This window comes from Eutrema salsugineum, unplaced genomic scaffold (genome assembly GCF_000478725.1).
Source record: "Eutrema salsugineum unplaced genomic scaffold, Eutsalg1_0 scaffold_11, whole genome shotgun sequence".
Lineage (NCBI taxonomy): Eukaryota > Viridiplantae > Streptophyta > Magnoliopsida > Brassicales > Brassicaceae > Eutrema > Eutrema salsugineum.
In genome coordinates, this window is record NW_006256901.1 from 2431868 (window position 1) to 2451951 (window position 20084).

At 38.7% G+C, this 20084-nt stretch overlaps 1 protein-coding gene across 3 annotated transcripts; it reads right to left on the reverse strand.

The window, feature by feature from the left end:
• Positions 1–1198: 1198 nt before the first annotated feature.
• Positions 1199–7644, reverse strand: LOC18026298 (multidrug resistance protein 2). 3 transcript variants are annotated; one of them, XM_024160734.1, is made up of 15 exons: positions 7578–7644; positions 7305–7486; positions 6592–6703; positions 3455–3567; positions 3206–3328; positions 2882–3108; positions 2691–2766; positions 2503–2589; positions 2322–2402; positions 2179–2211; positions 2034–2090; positions 1913–1954; positions 1735–1813; positions 1531–1601; positions 1199–1442 (listed from the first exon to the last, which is right to left on the reverse strand). In XM_024160734.1, exons 2-15 carry the CDS (start codon positions 7473–7475, stop codon positions 1350–1352), a joined length of 1365 nt encoding a protein of 454 aa, XP_024016502.1. In that variant the 5' UTR covers positions 7476–7486; positions 7578–7644; the 3' UTR covers positions 1199–1349. The 3 variants fall into 3 exon arrangements, with proteins under 3 accessions (XP_024016502.1, XP_006409364.1, XP_024016503.1); XM_006409301.2 differs by having other exon boundaries at positions 7305–7579; XM_024160735.1 differs by lacking the exons at positions 6592–6703; positions 7578–7644 and having other exon boundaries at positions 7305–7479.
• Positions 7645–20084: the final 12440 nt, after the last annotated feature.

Consider the following 20084-nt stretch of genomic DNA (forward strand, 5'->3'; position numbering starts at 1 on the left):
TTGGGTTTGAGAATAATATATGTTATATTAGATATAACATATGGTTCATATATATATATATATATATGAGATAAAAGAATAATATATGTATGCTATATATGATGGCACACACGTGATGAGCAAAAGATTAGGTTTAAGTAACCGACTCTTATTAAAAGAGTTTGGCCTTTGGCCCATTAAACGTTAATGAGTTAGGTCAACATGATTTCACATTATAAGGGATATAATGAGATGTTTAAATATAGCAGCCTCTCACGTACAAAAAAAACCCAACATAATACAGAGACATATAGTTTGTCAAGCATTGAGATCTGATCTCTACAGTACTAGCATCCCGTTTTGATCTAGTTTGTATGCGTGTAAATATCGGTAGAGGCACGACGTTTGGAGTGCTACACAATCTTGTTTTTTCTGTTTATCTTTCCGCTGCAGGTATATTCTAAATTTGATGACCTAGATTCAATTTAATATTTGCTTGAGATCTTGGAAACAGAATTCATGATTAATTTTATAAATCGTTATAAATCGGTATGAATTCCAACATCATAAGGTTTATACAAGATGGATTAGGTCTTTTTTTTTTAAAAAAAAAAAAACAAGATGGATTAGGTCTAGCTAAACTTGGGGAACAAGCTAACAAAACCTAACAATATTGTTAGCCCAGTCGTCTTCGGCTCATAGCGAGTTAGCGACATCCGGTAACAGCTATTTCATCTTGGTTTGGTTAAAGGTTTAATCTCGGTTTATCTCTGGTTCAAGAAGTTGGAATTGATTAAGTGATTTGAAGTTGGATTTGATTCAAGTGATTAGAACTAAGCAGCCAAGGCCAAGAGCAAGCAGGAAGGAGTAAGTTGGATTAGATTTATATATGGGCTCCGAATAAACTGAAAACAGGCCCAAAAGAAACTGCTACCAAGTCTGTTAGAAGAATCGAAGCAACAGAGTACTTTTGTTTTGATTTATATAAAACGAAACAGAGGACTTCTTCTTCTTCTTCTTCTTCTTCTTCTTCTTCTTCTTCTTCTTCTTCTTCTTTCTTGTACTCTTGTGATCTTCTTTTATATGGAAATTTTGTAATGATTACGCCGATCAATAACTCTTTACAATACAATTACTATATCCACTTCTCCGCCTCTATTTACGATTTGGACTTTAAAAAGTTCAAGGGAAACAAATGATTACATAAAGGTTTTTTTTGCTACGATGATAACATAAAGTTATTCACCATTCCTCTGATTATATCTTTATCACTTGCTATATATATTTTCAAGCTTCTCTTTATATACTTGATGAGTTATCACAAGCTACAGTAACACTCTTCTCTTTATATGCTTTGATGAGTTCCTGTATCACACTTCTTCACTCAAGATGTTGTTGATTTCTTTGTTCAATGGTGGATCAGGAACATCTTTTATCATTAGACTCTGCAAGAAACCAATCATCTGCGCATGCAAAAATAGTTTGGTCCGTCATTATAACTCATTATATACAAGCAAATCAAAGTACTCGTCATCGATAAAATGGCCATACCGAGGACAAGGCGATGCAGAGAAGGCTGAATCCTGGGAAGTAGAAAGGTGCGTCTTTGGAGAGAAACAATGCTATATATACATGGAAACCAAATTATATATTATGTGTCAAAAAGACTGTTGGCAAAAAATTTTTTTTTTTTTTAAATGTGTCAAAGACTGAAAGAAACTTAGCAGTATGTTGTGTTCTTACGGCTTCACTAACCTGTCAATGGACTGAATACAAAAGGTGCCACGACTTTGCCAAAGGACTTAACTCCAGAAATGCATCCTTGTACTTTCCCCTTCACCAATTCAATTCGTTTCGCGTTTTGAAGGTCTTGTTTTGTGTGCAAGATTCAATCATTAATTAGAACAAGATATATACTATATATAGTTTTTACCTGTTCACCGGGTCCGACTTGTCTTGAGGCAATACCACAAGCCTATAACCAAATTGTTCAAACTCTACATTAAGTAGCAAAAACTCACTAATGTTAAGGACTAATTAATCAAGAGTCTTACTGATGGCGTCACAATTATTGCTCCAGGTATAAACACAGTGGTGATGAGATAAGGAACCTACGAAATTAGAAACAAAAACAAAGCATAAAAGCAAAATAATATAAGATTGAACATTGAGTCAGGTCCTTAGTTTCCACCTACTCACCCATGGTGCCCAAGAAATGCTTACAATGGCCATCTGCATCACAAACACATGCATGCACCAATTTCATTATCTATATATGCCAAAATCAATTATTTAGAATGTTATCATTAGAAACAAAATCAAGAAAAAAATTATATACTTACGTTTATGACTTCCATTAACAGCCCAGTTGATAAAAGCTTGCGTTCTCCAATAACAGAAGCAAATCTTGGCAGTATAAACAGCTGAGAAAAACATTTAGCAATACATATCAATTAAACTACACAAAGTATAAATGCTATGTTTACATGTTGTTTTACGTATAATAACTCTTAATTTAATTACTTGAGTGATTGACCCAACGATAGTAATCAACATCATGAGATCAGCAAACTGGTTCTTGTCAAATCCAAACCGTGCTTTTAGAAAATACTGCATAATATAAAACTTTTGTTCAGAATAGTTGATGATTAAAAAAAGAATAAAAAAATAGCATTATGTAAAACAAAGAGTAAATAATATTTGAGCCAAACCAAGAAAGCAGATTGCATTCCACTATCTGAGAAACTGCTGAAGAATGTAACAACCAATACTTGAACGAATATGGTACTGCATTATGAAACCCATATCCATCAATTAGAATGATATATATATATATATATATATATGTATATATATATGAGTACATATATGTAGATAAATAAAGGCATATATAAAAATGTACCTAGTCTTCATCAAGCTTATCATATCTTTCAATGAAGATTGCTTCTTGATAAAGACGACCCTTTTAATGGTTGTGTCGTTCAAAATCGGCTCTGCTAACATTGTGATATCATTACTATTATGATCGTCTTGATGATGATGATCCTCACCATCATCATCATTGTTAAGCCTCTCCTTCAAGAAAACTCTCATGTACACCAGACCAACGAGAAATGATATAGCAGAAACCTAATTTATCCCCCAAAACAATAAGCCTCATATATTTTCCTAATACCGATTATATTTTGGATCTCAAGATGATTTTATATTAATGATGATTGTATACCTGAAAAATCAAAGCTATGGGTAGAAAACGGGCAACTAAAGTTCCACAAAGTGCAGAAATTGTTTTGGTACCACCTAAAATACTAAAAGCTGATATTCTTGTTCTGTCGTGAATATTTTCTGCCTGAAAAAAAGAAGAAATCAAAAAAGTAAGGAGAGTGATGTTACAAAAGTTAGAGGTATGTAGTGTAATTGTAACAACAATATATTAAAAATTTTAAATAACTCATAATGAAGGAAAAAAAATTACCACATAAGCAAAAGCGAGGCAGTCAACGGCGCCTTCGCATACCAAGGCGGTCAGAATCTTGATTATATAATACAGGTAGAAAAAATTTGTATCCCTTCTGTACCCTAAAATTACTGCAAAAAAATTCATTTTTTAGCCGCATGTTCTTGCTTGTTTTTCTTTAATCATATCAAAATATATCTTAAGAAATGTTTTTAACAAAAATTAATGAAAATTACGAAAAATGCTTATCTCTCTTTGGGTTATTGTAAATTTTTAACAATGTAGCGTCTCTTTGGAAAAGAGTATACACATTGGACAGTAGAATATCGACATTGGATTACTTGAATTATAAAAACAAAGCAAAAAAAAGGTTAATGGTCCAACTGTTTTGGTTTTGTTTTTATTAAAGAAAAAAGGACGATGGTCCAATTTCTTAAATATATAGTTTTTTAATTAAAGATATAGTGATGCATGATTGCATGGTCCAATTGGAATCTGTTTATTTAAATAGACTCATAGTGGGCACCGAACCATTAGCCTTCGACCATCAAGAGCATGAGGTGTATGCTGACGCTGCACTACGAAACCAGTCTCATGTTGTCTCCTCCTGCAAATGTCTCTAAAATTGATAAACTAGAATCTTCGCTAAAGTTCGAAATTCGAACCAGCTCCCAAGTCTCTAATTTTGCGTGTATATATTTTTCAAAAATAGAATGAATTTTAAAATTTTCTTTACAAAATTTATTATATTTTTTGTCGCCAATTTTATTTTATTTTATAGCACCTTATATTTACAGGGTTTTGTTTTTTCTTATCACACGCGACGAACAACAAACAAACAAAAAAAAAAAAAAAAAAAAATTTATTGCACCTATTCTCTCTCCTCCTTTTCTCTCTCGAGAGAAATCAGATCTGAAACTTTCTCTTGCAGACACCTTAAAGGATCCTTCCGATCTCCCTCTCCGGCGCCCGTGGTGGCTCACCGTCACCGGAGGAGGGACTCTGATGGCCTCCTCTTTCGTTTGTTAGGTGTTTTGTCTCAATTCGGCCGTCGGCTCGGTGTGGCGTCAAAGTGAAGTTTCTCCGGTGTGTAGTCTTCGTTCGACGGCGACGGAGCTTCAGTGGCGTCGCTGGGGTTGCGGTGGTGGAAGGCGATCTCCTTGTGGTGATGCGCCTCTCTGCCGTTCGCGTCGTTCAATCTCGGTGGGGTTTGCTTTCTTTGGTGTTCACCGGTGTTTCCCTCCAACGGTCTCTTTCGGCTTTTCTTTGCGAGTCCTCGTCGCCGGCGGCGAGCTCTCCGATTTTCCTCGGTGGTGTAGTTCGTCTCTCCCCGGTTAAAGTCCATCTCTGCCTCGTTTTGTTCATAGCGGTGTTCCCGAGGCATAGGTGTGGTGGCGATGTAGGCTTTGATCTCCTCGGCTCCAGCGGCAGCGATTCGGACCTAGAGGACGGGTTCAGTCTCTGGTTTTGGTTTCACAGGAGAGGTTTGGCTTGTGGCTAGCCTCGGAGTGGTGGCTCTCGTTTCTTCCGGCGTGTGTGGCTCCACCAACAGTGTCTCTCGACGGTGGTTTTAGGCGGGTGGCTCAGCGGCTGTTCTCTCACCATGTTCGACGAAGTTTCCGGTGCCGTCTTTTCACCGTTGTGGCTCGGGTTTCGCTGTGGGTGTGTGTTTGTGTTATCAGCAATTCTCAGCAGTTTCGCAGTTTGGTCTTGGTCTTGACTCGTGAGGGCTCCGATCGTGGTTCGGTGTAGATAGTGGAGCCTTTCGAGATGTGTATTGTAGAGGCCCCGGTCTGTTGTCCGGTTAGATTGTAGCTGTGGTGGTTGGTCCCTATGGAGGCTTCGGTTTCTACGGGAATGGTGGTTGGAAGTGACTTCTCCGATTACCGCTCAGACTTCCTTGTCACCGGTTGCAGTTTAGTCCGTTACGCATTTCGGAGATCGCGTCAGTTTTCGGAGAAGCTGTAGGTATTTTTTCCGGTGGTTAGAGGACGGGCCTCGGAAAGACGCTCGTGGCAACTATGATGTGAACTCCAGTTCTTTGAGCTGCAGCAAAAACGTGATGGTCTGTGCTTTTGCACGTGATTGCTGCTTTCTCATCTTGTTTGGTTTCGGTTTTAATTTTCTTCTCTTATTTGCTGGATTTTTGGCTTTTTTTGTGTTTCTGTTGTTTCTTTGTTGTTTTTGTGTGTCAATAGATTTTGGTTTTCTGTTTTCTTCGTTGTATCTCTGTATTGTCTGTAAAAAAAATCAAAAATTTGGTATAAAATTTAACATTTAACCCAAAAAAAAAAAAAAAAAAACAACAAAAATTTCTTTATAAATATTTTTTTTTTGACACTGTATATTCTTTGCAAATATTTTGTCCTTAAACCATATTACATTATTTTCAATAAAGAATCCATGCTTAAACGGTGCTGTTCATTTAAAAGCAGTTTCGGCTGAACCCAAACTGGAATAGCCGATGTTTGTAATCTTTATTATAATAAATAATTTGGACTTTAATTTTTTTTTTTAAATATTTAGTTAAGAAATTATGAGTTGGGAACTTAATATTATAAGACGGTCCAATTTTTTATTTCCCTAACTTTTTTGCTTTCTAAACTTCAAAGCCGACTCTGTTTACAAGTTATAAAAATTCCACCACGTATTTTCTGCAAATATTTTCCATAATTACATCATTTCAGCAAAGAACTCTGTTAAAACGATTTTTTTTGTATGTGCGGTTTAATTTTGTTAATTATGGTAATTTTATCTGCGTTTTCAAATATGTTAGATATTAATAGCACTTCGAATTTAGTTTTGAAAAATCATCTTTTTGGACAAGTTTTTTAAAAAATCATCTAAACTATAAAAGGAACAATCATCTAAACTATAGGCATGCACTTATCGTCGTAGTGGGGCAAATTAAGACTGTGTTCTTCCACGCGTTACTTTCATAATGAATATCCATAATATATGTATAAATATACTTTTTTGAATCCTGGATATTATGTAGTAAAACTAGACAGCGACTTCTAATTCTTGTGTCAGTTTGTTAATGTGTCTCGATATGTGTCTAACAAAGGAAAGTCTAACAAAGGAGACATAAGAAAAAACTAAGAAAAAAAATGAGAGAGAGATAGAGAGAAAGAGACAGAGAGAAAAAAACGGACCAGGAGGAAGAATGGAGAGACACATTGGAAGAGTGAGAATTGCTTTAATTCCATATCTGTCTGATAGATTACCAATTACTGGCATCATCACCATTGTCCCCAACCCTATTGCCTTCATTTTAACACACAAATATAATAAATATTGTTTAAAATCGGCTAAAATTAATAAAATTGAATATTAGTTTGATTTACATGGCCGACAAGAAAAAAAAAGGAATAATATGTTTTTCTTAGAAAAAAATATATCGCAATCTAACCAAAGAATAAAAGAATATCGCAATTTAACAAATCAAAGAAGTAATGAAATTTCTGTTCGAACAAAAAAAAAATTTTTTTATTGTTTTCCAAACCTTCCAAATGCAATACTTAATTTGTTAGAAACTTAAACCCTAACACTAAATTCGTAACAAAGATTTTCCCATGTGATTTTTTTTTTTTAAATATTAACTTTTTTTAAAAAAAATTCCATCGTCATTGTAATGTTATGGAAGCGTCTGTGATGTTTGGTTTAAGGCTTTAAGCAAAAGATTTTTAACCCAAAAAGAAAGAAAGAAAATAATATTTTTTTTTCACTCTTCGTCTAATTGCTTTCTCTCTTTCTTTTTTTTTTTGTGTGGATATTTTTTGGTCAAAAAAGGAAGAAAAAATCTTGAACAATCAAGAAATTCAGATTAAGGAAGAGTTAAGTAAGCATAAAAGATAAATGTAAGTACCACTTGTTGGAAACCGGTGAGGTAGACGGCGAGAGAACATGAGTCGTCTGGTCCGGAGCAAACGGCGGCGACAGTGACGTCAGTAATCACAGGTGCTACCATAAGTCCGGCGAAGCCAGAGAGGAACACGATCGTCAATATGTGTCTCAGCCCTACGAATCCGTCCTCCATCACCACAAAAACTAGAGAGAAAAGGAAACCAAGAATTTTTTTAATATGGTTTGTTCGATTTTGCCAAAAGGAAAATATTTATCATGCAAGAGAACACTTCACCAGTCGGCAGATATTTTGTTCAGTCTTTTGTTTCTTTTTAAAATTCGATTGATGATCACATCACATTGTTGAGGACATTTTGGTATTTTGTGGACTCCTTCAAATATGCCACTATCTCTTCTTTTGAACAATAAATTTTGTCACTATCTCTTGTGTTCATTTAAGTTACTCATTACTAATTACGTGACACGTTTTTATAACTATGATCGACATAGAGTTAAGGCTATGCAAATTATTTATAGCACCTGTTTCAATCAGTTTTTTTGGGATAATTATCTCTAGACGATTAGACCATTTGGAAGTCTCTTACAAGAATCTCTTAATTACTAAAAATAAAAATAAAATAATAAATGTTAATAAAATATTAAGAGTTTCTAAGAAAAGTGAGAAATTCATTCCAAAATCTCTCCTCTGGTAAAATATTTTTTATAGATGAGAAACTCTTATAAAAAGACTATTATGGTAGATGCTCTAAATATTTTAGGAAATAAATCCATACTAAATCCATATACTTATTTGTGTAGTGATTTGCTGATATATCGTGTTCACAGCGAGTTTCTCAGTGTTTCGCTTATGTGTCATCGCCAGAATAAGTTTCGGCTGCAAAAAAAATATTTTTAACTCATTTAGTTATTACGTGTATTTTTTTATTGGTTCTTATGTGATGATGTGTTAAAAATAATTTTTAAAAAACCGTTGTAAGTTGATATGATTTAGTGCTTAATTTCGCTGTCGAATTAAACCGTTTCTAAAAATGTATGAGTACAAGGAGAAGGTGAAACAAGCACAATTGGAAGAAGGTCATCAATATTACAAAGGAAGAGGTGATCGTAGATACGGTGAAGGATCGTTCAAAGGTGGAAGACCATCCAGCTATGTCCACCCAAAGGAGCTACAACAGCGTTTAGCGGTATCCTCAGAGGCTGTAAACAAGCCTAAGTATCAGGCAACCAGTACGAGAATGTCTGTATCGGAGCAGGCGGAAGTATCAGAAGGGATTAAGGCTATTCAGGCGGAGAACAAGGTGAGGAAGAGTCTGGAATTTGGAGATAATGAAGGTAACACTAGGGAGGAGACGGTTGCAAAGACGGTGACTAATGAGGGTGTGATGAGCATGGTTGAGAATGGAAAGATGTTGGAGAGCGATGGAACAACAGTTAATGAATGGGAACAGCTGTTGAACAATGATGACTCTTTGATGAATTTTGATATTGATAGTACTGTTGCAGGAAATTTTCAAGAGGTGATTCTTGAACATGAAGGACAAAAGCAACACATAGATTCGGTCATGGAATCAGGAGACGCTCAGTTGACCACAGATGTAGTGCGAGACTTGTTGGAGCAGGAAGAAGGTGAGTTTATCATGAACTCGGCTCAAGATGATACGGAGATGGGAGGAGAGGATATTGTCAAGACGGAAACAGAACCAAACCGAGAGGATGTTGAGGAAAAAGTGGAGTCAGATCTGGAAATCAAAGGAGACAAATCTGGAGCAAAAAAGAAGATTATAAAAGGTAAGACATCGCTGATTGGAGGAAGCACCAAGAAGCGGATGGTTCAAACTTTGATCTCCCCTCGTAAAAAGCCATCTGTCAAGGGTTCCTTAAACCCGAAAATGAGACATAAAGACACAAAACCTCGGGTGATTGATGAGGATACTTAGTTGGAATTGCCAAGGTCTTGGGAGTTGGTGGACAATAAGCTATCTTCGGGAAATTTGGAAGAAGCATAGACCAGAATTTTTATTTATTTCAGAAACTAAGCAAGAATTTAACTTTCTACAAAAATTTCAATTCCATTTTGGTTATAATCAATTGTACACGGTTGAACCGTGCGGAGCTAGTTGTGGTCTTGCTCTTTTTTTATGATAATTCTTTGGATGTTACTATTCTTTTTTCGAATAACAGAATAATTGATGTTGAGGCAAAAATTCTCGGAAAAATGTATATCTATCTTTCATTTATGGAGATCCAGTTCCAAAATTACGGGACCAAGTTTGGGAACGTTTAACAAGAATTAGTCTTACACAAATGAAACCCTAGCTTATAATTGGAGATTTAAATGAGATAATCAGGAATAATGAGAAACAAGGCGGGCCATTAAGAAAAGCCTCTACATTTGTGTCTTTTAACACTATGATACGAGATTTTGGCTTTCTGGAATTTCCATGTTTAGGAAATACAATGTCTTGGCGACGAAGGAGGAACTCAAAATTGGTTAGATGCAAGTTGGATCGGGCTTTAGCTAATGAGAATTGGCATGATATATGCACACATTCATTGGTCGAATATCTAGCAATGATTGGATCGGACCATAGACCAATAGTTACTACAATAGCGATAAGCTTTCTCGTAAGAAAGCTTAATTTAGATTCGATAAAAGATGGCTAGGGCAAGAGGGTATTATGGACACGATTGTTAAAGGTTGGGATTTGAATCATGGGGGAGGGGGGGGGCAGAAACCTTATTTGTGGACAAAATTAGGAATTGTCGTTGAGAAATATCTAAATGGAGATTTAATCTTAAACCATATGGACAGGAAAAGATTGATGACCTGAAACAGGCTTTAGAGGAAATTCAAAATGATGGCACATGATCAGAAGAGGAAGTAATACCGGTCTCTAAAAAGCTAAGAGAAGCATATAAATACGAGGAATTATTTTGGCAACAAAAAAGTAGGACCAAATGGGCTTTACTTGGTGATAAAAATACAAAATTCCACCATGCAAAAGTCAAACAACAGAGAGCGAAAAATCGTATTATTGGTTTATACAATACAGCAGGCACATGGGTCATTTCGGACAAAGCGATTAAACAGGTGAAAGTTAATTATTTCGATGAATTATTCACTTCAACTTCTCCATCGGAGTTTGAAGAAGCATTAAGAGAGATAAAGCCTTTAATCACGGATAGTCACAATGCAATGCTCACCTCTAGGGCTACAGAGGAGGAGGTCCGTAGTGCTTTATTTATAATGAATCCGGAGAAAGCTCCAGGACCAGACGGAATGACTGCACTTTTTTACCAACGTTCATGGTCGTTCATTAAAACGGATATTGTGAACTTAGTCAATGGTTTCTTGGATTCTGGGGAATTTGACAAGAGGTTAAATATGACAAATATTTGTCTAATTCCAAAAACAGAAAGACCCACGAAAATGACAGAATTACAGCCTATTAGTTTATGCAACATCAGCTATAAGATCATTTCTAAACTACTCTGTCAAAGACTGAAACGTCTATTACCAGGTTTGATCTCGGAAACCCAATCGGCCTTTGTGGCCGGGCGGTTGATTTCAGATAATATTTTCATTGCTTAAGAGATGTTCCATTGATTACAGACAAATCCATCGTGCAAAAATAGATACATAGCAATTAATACGGATATGAATAAAGCTTATAATAGAGTTGAATGGTCTTTCATTAAACACTTATTACAGAGATTTGGTTTTGCGGAGAGATGGATAACATAGATGATGCGGTGCATTACATCTGTAAGATAATATCTTTTAAATGGACAGCATCGGGGCACATAACTCCAGGGATGGGACTCCGTCAAGGAGATCCACTTTCGTCATATTTGTTTATACTATGTACGAAAGTTTTAATTGCCAACATAAAGAAAGCTGAGGATGAGAAGTTGTTAACGGGGCTTAAGATAGCAAGAGCAAGCCCATCAGTATCACATCTACTTTTTGCGGATGATAGTCTATTCTTTTGCAAAGCAAACAAGGAAGAATGCCAAAAGATACTAAGCATTCTCAGACAGTATGAAGGAGTTTCGGGCCAACAAATGAATTTTGAGAAATCATCAGTTCAATTCGGACATATGGTCCCGGAGGAAATACAACAGGAATTGAAACAAATTCTGGGAATTACAAAAGACGGAGGCACAGGGACATATCTTGGCATTCCAGAGAATATGGGGGAGCCAAGACCAAGATTTTTTAATTTTGCCGTAGACAGACAACAAGATAGAAGTTAATAGTTGGACATCGAGGTTATTATCAAAAGGGGGAAAAGAAGTTCTAATCAAATCTCTGGCGTCTGCAATGCCAACCTTTGTTATGTCAGGCTTTCGGTTGCCCAAGTCAACAACAACAAAACTTACAAGTGCAGCAGCACGGTTCTGGTGGAGCTCTAGTGGACAACAACGAGGTATGCATTGGCTAGCATATAAAAAGATGTGTAGAGATAAGGCAGAGGGGAACGAGATTTCGTGATGTGGAAAATTTTAATACGACTTTATTGGCAAAAAAATTATAGCGTTTGATAGATAGACCTAATTCACTTTTTGCGCGAGTATTTAAGGGACGATACTTTCGGAAAACAAGTCCTTTAGATCCTGTACGTTCATATTCACCGTCTTATGGATCGCGGAGCATAATATCAGCTAGATCTCTGGTTAATAAAGGGCTAATAAAAAAACTCGGTTCGGGTTGCTCTATCTCTGTTTAGAACGATCTATGGATACCGTCTTCTCGCCTGAGATCAGCAACTTGTAAGGGTTTTAACTATTACCCGAATCTCATGGTTAATCACCTGATTGACCCACAAATAAATACATGGAATATGGGATTGATAACGGCCATTATTGATCCAATGGATGTCGAGATTATTCGTGGGATTCCCATTAGTAGATCTTACACGCCAGATTCATGGGGATGGCATTTCCCAAAATCTGGGAAGTATACGGTTAAATCGGGGTACAAAACTGAATATCAACTACCAGAGGAAACACTAGAGGTTGTATATGGGCTAAATATAACAGCATTACAAGCTCACTCTTGGACTCTAAAATGCCCTCCAAAATTACGACACTTTATATGGCAAGCAATATCCGGATGTCTCTCGGTGGCATCTAGGGTAAAATCCCGAGGAAAACAATGCGATACTCAATGTGCACGGTATGGAAATGATGAAGAAACAATCAATCATGTTCTGTTTGAATGTCCTCCGGCTCAAATTTGGGCTTTATCCTGGATCCCAACACCCTCTGGTGTTTTCCCTATGACATTGGCGTATGCAAATTCTGATCATCTTTTTTGGAGACTACCAAAAGATTTGGAAAATACCCAATTTCCATGGATTGCATGGTATATTTGGAAGGTACAGAATGAGAAACTGTTTTCGAATATCGATGTTGATACGATCCGAGGAGATCAACTCTGAAGATAAGGCAACAGGCGAATTGAGATCGTGACTTGGAGGGACAGATGCGATGATATTGGCGTGATGAAGCGATGGTGGCGCGATGAGAGATCGATGGAGGGAGATGGTGGTGTGATGCGGCGGATCGATGGTTTGAGATGGTGGTGGATGGATTCGTCGATGGATCGTGAGAGGGATGTGATGGTGATAGCAGAATCTCTTGTAAACAGATTAGTTTTAAGAGATTCGAATTTCAGAGTTTTTTTTAGTTCTCAGAAATCGAAAAGAGAGAAGAACACGTTAAAAGTTTGATCAAAATTCTTCACTGAATATAACATAGGCGATTTTCTCTTTTTTATAGACTAAGAGAGAAAATCGCAGCCCTAATAACAAAACAACATGGAGTTTGAAATAAAACAACAAGAAGTTTAATTTGAAAATAAAACAGCGAGGCGTCCCTTCTAAACCTAAGTGGTGCGCCTAAACAACTAGTGCATAAGTCATTGTGACTTAGCACGTTATTACCCATTAGTAACAACTTCTAAGTAACTCGACGTAGCAATGATTTCTGCCTCGTTAAAAACCTTGGAGAAGAACCTCCTTGCCTTCCAAAATCCTCACCAAGGAAAAGAGTACAGAATCATCACCTAAGTTACCTAGTCATTGTTACTGGGTTCTTCATTCTTCAAGATAGAGATGTTGAAGATGTGAGCTCCAGCCTCCTGGTGTTCGCTGTCCTCCGTGGCAATGAGTGCGTGAGCCTCCTTAGCCATCTCTCTAGCTCTGGAACGAGTGATCCTGCCAGCTACCTCTGGTTCCTCCTCCTCTGAGCTGGTCACGATCATATCATCCTCTCCCTCTTGAAAAGGATTTGCCCTCAAATCTGAATCTGCAACAAAAGGAAGCAAGTCAGAAACATTGAAAGTATCAGAAACATCATACTTACCTTGAAGATCAATCTGATAGGCGTTGTTGTTGATTCTTTTGATGACTGCGAATGGTCCATCAACTCTGGGCATTAGCTTGTTCTTTTGCTCAGCTGGAAATCGCTCCTTCCTCAGATGGATCCACACCAGATTTCCTTCTTCGAAAATCAGTTCCTTTCGTCCTTTGTTGGCATGTTTCTCATACTGCTTTGTCTTCTTCTCGATGTTCTCCTTAGCCTTAGCATGTATTCTTCGGACCTGTTCAGCTTTCTCCTTGCCATTCAAGCTGCATTTTCCACTTAAAGGCAAAGGGATCAAGTATAGAGGTGATTGTGGATTAAACCCATATACAATTTCAAAAGGAGAAAAGAGAGTAGCAGAATGCTTAGCGTGATTGTAAGCAAACTCGACATGAGGCAGGCACTCTTCCCACGTCTTGAGGTTACTTTTCACCAAAGTCCTTAGAAGTGTAGACAACGTTCTATTCACCACCTCGGTCTGTCCATCGGTCTGAGGATGACACGTAGTTGAGAATGAGAGCTTGGTTCCCAGCTTAGCCCAAAGCGTTCGCCAAAAGTGTCCTAAGAACTTCGTGTCTCGATCTGAAACGATAACCTGTGGCATTCCATGCAGTCGTACTACTTCCCTGAAAAACAAGTTAGCTACATTCACAGCATCATCTGTCTTGTGGCTAGCGATGAAGTGAGCCATCTTGCTAAACCTGTCAACAACTACAAAAATAGAATCTCTACCATTTCTGGTGCGAGGTAAGCCAACTACAAAATCCATAGAGATATTAGTCCAAGGTTGAGAAGGAATAGGCAAAGGAGTATACAAACCGTGAGGCTGAACTTTACTCTTAGCCATCTTACATACGACACATCTAGAGCAGATTTTCTCAACGTCCTTCTTCATGTTCGGCCAGTAGAAGTGCTCTTGTAGCCCAAGAAGTGTCTTTGTGACACCGAAATGTCCAGCTAATCCACCTCCATGAGCTTCTCGTACCAGTAACTCTCGAATGGATCCTCGTGGTATGCACAATCGGTTACTGAAGAACAAGTATCCATCCTGTCTATAAAATTTCTCACAGGCAAACTTATGACATTTGGCATAGCTCTCAGAAAAGTCAGTGTCAGATTCATAAAGATCTATAATATGCTCAAATCCAATCAACTTTGATGTTAAAGTCAAAATAAGAGTGTACCTCCGGGATAATGCGTCTGCGACCACATTATCTTTACCTTTTTTGTACTTAACAATGTAGGGGAATGTCTCAATGAACTCCATCCATCGCCCATGTCTTTTGTTAAGTTTCTGCTGACCCTTGAGGTGCTTTAGAGACTCGTGATCGGTATGAATGACGAATTCCTTAGGCCATAAGTAATGCTGCCACGTCTGGAGAGCTCGAACCAATGCGTATAACTCCTTGTCATACGTGGGATAATTCAGCGTTGATCCTCCTAACTTTTCGCTGAAGTAAGCGACGGGCTTCTTATCCTGCATAAGAACTGCTCCAATACCTACACCAGAAGCATCGCATTCAATCTCAAAAGTCTTAGTAAAATCAGGAAGTACTAGTAAGGGCGAATTGATAAGCTTCTCTTTAAGGGCTGTAAAAGCCTGTTCTTGCGCCTCTCCCCACTTGAACCCCACGTCTTTCTTGATCACTTCTGTTAAGGGCGCGGCTATGGTGCTGAAATCACGAACAAAACGCCTGTAGAATCCTGCTAAGCCATGGAAACTTCGGACTTCTCCAATGTTCTTGGGGGTTGGCCACTCCTTGATAGCTTTTATCTTCTCTTCATCTACTTTAACTCCTCCTGCACTTACTACAAAGCCTAAGAAAACAATTTCGTTAGTGCAGAATGAACATTTAGATAAATTAGCAAAGAGAGATTGAGAGCGAAGAACATCAAGAACCGATCTGATGTGATCTAGATGTTCTTCCAAACCTTTACTGTAGATGAGGATATCGTCGAAATAAACCACTACGAACACGCCAATGAATGGTCTCAGGGCATGGTTCATTAATCTCATGAAGGTGCTGGGAGCATTGGTGAGACCAAATGGCATAACTAGCCACTCGTAGAGTCCTTGCTTTGTCTTGAACGCCGTCTTCCATTCGTCCCCTTCCTTCATTCTGATCTGATGATACCCACTCTTCAAGTCTATCTTAGAGAAGATTGTCGATCCACAGAGCTCATCCAGCATATCATCTAGTCTTGGAATCGGATGCCTATACTTCACAGTGATGTTGTTGATAGCTCGGCAGTCTACACACATCCTCCAGGAACCATCTTTCTTTGGCACCAACAGAACTGGAACCGCGCATGGACTCAAGCTTTCTCGGATATGTCCCTTGCTCATCAGCTCTTCCACTTGCTTCTGCAGCTCCTTAGTCTCTACAGGATTGGTTCGGTATGCTGGCCTGTTAGGTAAGGCTGATCCTGGTACCAAGTCAATCTGATGCTCTATCCCGCGAATTGGAGGTAGCCCTGGTGGAATTTCTACTGGAAAAACGTCCTTGTATTCCTGCAAAACCTCAAACATAGCACTAGGAAGCTCCTGTGAAGGGTTAGTACTAACAAGGGATTCCTTGTACACAAACATAAAAGTAGTCATTTCAGGATCAAAGAGTTTAGAAAATTCACTGTGGTTTATGTAGAGGCTGTTGGCGACTTTCTCCTTTTCCTTGAGCTTCATTTGAACTTGATCTTGATAAATCTCGGTAGGCGTGAGAGGTAGGAGGGTAATTTTGCGACCTTTGAACTCGAATGAGTGCTTGTTGGTGTAACCGTCGTGTATCACCCTACGATCTGATTGCCACGGTCTGCCTAGCAACACATGACTCGAACCCATGGGAATGACGTCACATAGAATCTCATCTTCATACTTCCCAATGGATAGAGAAACCCTCACTTGCTGAGATACGGTCAAGGCTCCACTATCATTCAACCACTGAAGCTTATACGGCCTTGGATGAGGAATAGTCTTGAGCTGGAGCTTCTTAACCATCTCTTCGCTTGCAGCATTAGTACAACTTCCTCCATCTATGATCAGGCTACAAACTTTTCCTTGAATGAAGCATCTCGTATAGAACAGGTTCTCTCGCTGACAAGTCTCTTCAGGTTGACTCTGAACACTCAAAGTCCTTCTGGCAACCAGCATCTCGCCCACGGCAGCAGCTTCTTCCTCTTCCTCTGTTTCATATTCGGCCTCGGAATCCTCTTGAGGAACTATCTCTCCTCCCTCTTGTAACAAGAATACCTTCTTGTTTGGACAATCTCGAGAGTAATGTCCCATTCCTTGACATTTGAAACACCTCACATTGCTGATAGAAGTACCACCTCGAGGCTTGAACTCAGATTTAGCTTCTTCTTTAACTCCAGTAGAGGGCGGTTTGATGTCTCTGGAGTAAGCTGGTTTGCTGATCTCCTTAGGCTTAGGCACACTAGGCGTGAATGTGGACTTGAAATTTCGCCTCTTGACTTGAGATTCCACCAATTCAGCCTTATGCACCATCTCTTGTATATCTGTGAAATCCTGAAGTTCCACCTTGTCTTGAATTTCTCGGTTAAGTCCTCCAAGAAATCTCGACATTACCATCTCTTCGCCTTCTCGTAAATCTGCACGAATGAGCAAAGTTTCCAATTCTTGATAATAATCTCGAACAGACTTCGTACCTTGGACAAGGCGCCTAAGTTTGTTGAGTATCTCGCGCTGATGATGGGCTGGAACGAACCGCTTCCTCATCTGTATAACAAGCTGATCCCAAGTAGTAATCGGAAGTTCCCTCAGGCGATTTCTGGTGACTCCCAACTGCTCCCACCATAGAAGCGCGTACCCATGAAATTCTGAGACTGCAATCTTCACCTTGTTGAGCTCATAAGTTCCTTGGACCAGAAAATTAGACTCCATCTTCCTTTCCCAATCTAGATAAGCTTCGGGATCATTGGTTCCATGGAAAGGAGGATACTGGATTTTGATATGACGCAGCTGCTGACGTAGAGGATCATAATCTCGAGCATGTCCTCGGCCTCGATCTCGTCTCACAGTTTCTCTGCTATGATCAGAGGCTTCGTCCTCCTCATAGTATTCTGGATCTGATTCCAGGGTAACTCTATGTCCAGCAATATATTCCTCTCGGCGGTGCTGACGATCTACCCTTGGGCCATCTCGTTCTGCACCAGTAGGATTCCTCCTCGGATTAAACGTAGTCTCTCTGCCCCCAATTTGGCTTCGGTTGGACTTAGCTTTAGTCCTGGCTTCGGAAGGTGTTGGGTGGCGTGGAAGTTTCCGGGAGGATCCTATGTGCCCTTTACCCTTTGCTAGTCGCATTGCTTCCGAAGGAGTTGGGGTTTGAGACGACTCTTCTCCACTTGCACTGAGATCTTTGAGCAGATCACTCATCTTGGTCTCGAACTTGTCGTTGAGTTGTTCGATTTGTTGGGTGAGCTGAGTTGTTATGGCTTGATTCGATTCTTTGATTTGTTGAGACATTGCTCGGTTCAGAGCTTCCATTGTCTCAGCCGAAAGCTCCATGGTACCTAAAAAATAAAAAAATAAAAAACTCGCAGTAACTTGTTCGAGAAGAAATCACGAAAACAGCAAAACTAAACTCATCATAAAAAAAATGAACCGATCTCCACGAAATCTAAAAACAAACTCAAAGAAACTAATGAAATTTAACGAAAAATTTTTTTTTTTTGTGTACTCTTTTTTTTTTTTTTTTTTTTTTTTAAACCTAACTAACGAAAATACAAGACTCTCTTATCAAATCTAAACGAAACAGCCGAAAAATACAAAGATTTTAGGCCTAAACGCAAACGACAACTCGAAGACTCCTAACGAATGCGAAACACGAAGACTATCAAAACCCTAGACACGATACGAAACAATGAAACTAAAAACTAACAAAATTTCGGACACCACACGACACAATGGATAAGCAGCAAAGACCAGATCGATGCAACCTAACGACGATATAGAAGTGATGCAGCGAAACAAACTAAAACGAACACGATTAACAAATATCAAAACAAAACGAGTGATACGATTCGATAACTCTTAACAAACCTAACGAAAACGATAACGAAACAAACCCTAGACACGAAACAATAAGAATCGACCTAATCAAGAATTCAAACGATGAAAGCAGGGATCGACACCAGCTAATCTAGGTTTAGAATCGAAAATTTCAAAGTACAGAGATTAGGGTTAGAGTTCGCTCAGCCTTTGGTTCAGAGTTGGCTCTGATACCACGTGATACGATCCGAGGAGATCAACTCTGAAGATAAGGCAACAGGCGAATTGAGATCGTGACTTGGAGGGACAGATGCGATGATATTGGCGTGATGAAGCGATGGTGGCGCGATGAGAGATCGATGGAGGGAGATGGTGGTGTGATGCGGCGGATCGATGGTTTGAGATGGTGGTGGATGGATTCGTCGATGGATCGTGAGAGGGATGTGATGGTGATAGCAGAATCTCTTGTAAACAGATTAGTTTTAAGAGATTCGAATTTCAGAGTTTTTTTTTAGTTCTCAGAAATCGAAAAGAGAGAAGAACACGTTAAAAGTTTGATCAAAATTCTTCACTCAATATGACATAGGCGATTTTCTCTTTTTTATAGACTAAGAGAGAAAATCGCAGCCCTAATAACAAAACAACATGGAGTTTGAAATAAAACAACAAGAAGTTTAATTTGAAAATAAAACAGCGAGGCGTCCCTTCTAAACCTAAGTGGTGCGCCTAAACAACTAGTGCATAAGTCATTGTGACTTAGCACGTTATTACCCATTAGTAACAACTTCTAAGTAACTCGACGTAGCAATGATTTCTGCCTCGTTAAAAACCTTGGAGAAGAACCTCCTTGCCTTCCAAAATCCTCACCAAGGAAAAGAGTACAGAATCATCACCTAAGTTACCTAGTCATTGTTACTGGGTTCTTCATTCTTCAAGATAGAGATGTTGAAGATGTGAGCTCCAGCCTCCTGGTGTTCGCTGTCCTCCGTGGCAATGAGTGCGTGAGCCTCCTTAGCCATCTCTCTAGCTCTGGAACGAGTGATCCTGCCAGCTACCTCTGGTTCCTCCTCCTCTGAGCTGGTCACGATCATATCAGATGTAGACCCACAAACTATATTAAAGATAGCGGAGACAGAAGCGACTTTATGGGAAGAAGCTCAAAATTCAGAACAGAAATTTATCATAAGTAATACTGCCAATCCATCGCTCCACCCAATGCCACTCACATACGAAGGCTGGTGGTGTTATATTGATGGCTCTTGGAAAGAAACGGATATAACAACAGGATTAAGATGGTATTATTTAACGAAGGTGTTACTGATAAAATTATGGGTGCACAAAATACGGAGGAGTCTTACATCACTACATGCAGAGATGGAATCTCTTATTTGGACCATGCACTGCATG

Coding starts and splice junctions, on each gene's coding strand:
- LOC18026298 (XM_024160734.1), bottom strand. CDS start 7,475: ATGGAGGACGGATTCGTAGGGCTGAGACACATATTGACGATCGTGTTC. Junction 6,704..7,304: donor TCACCGGTTTCCAACAAGTG/GTACTTACATTT, acceptor GTTAAAATGAAG/GCAATAGGGTTGGGGACAAT. Junction 3,329..3,454: donor GCCTCGCTTTTGCTTATGTG/GTAATTTTTTTT, acceptor TCTTTTTTTCAG/GCAGAAAATATTCACGACAG.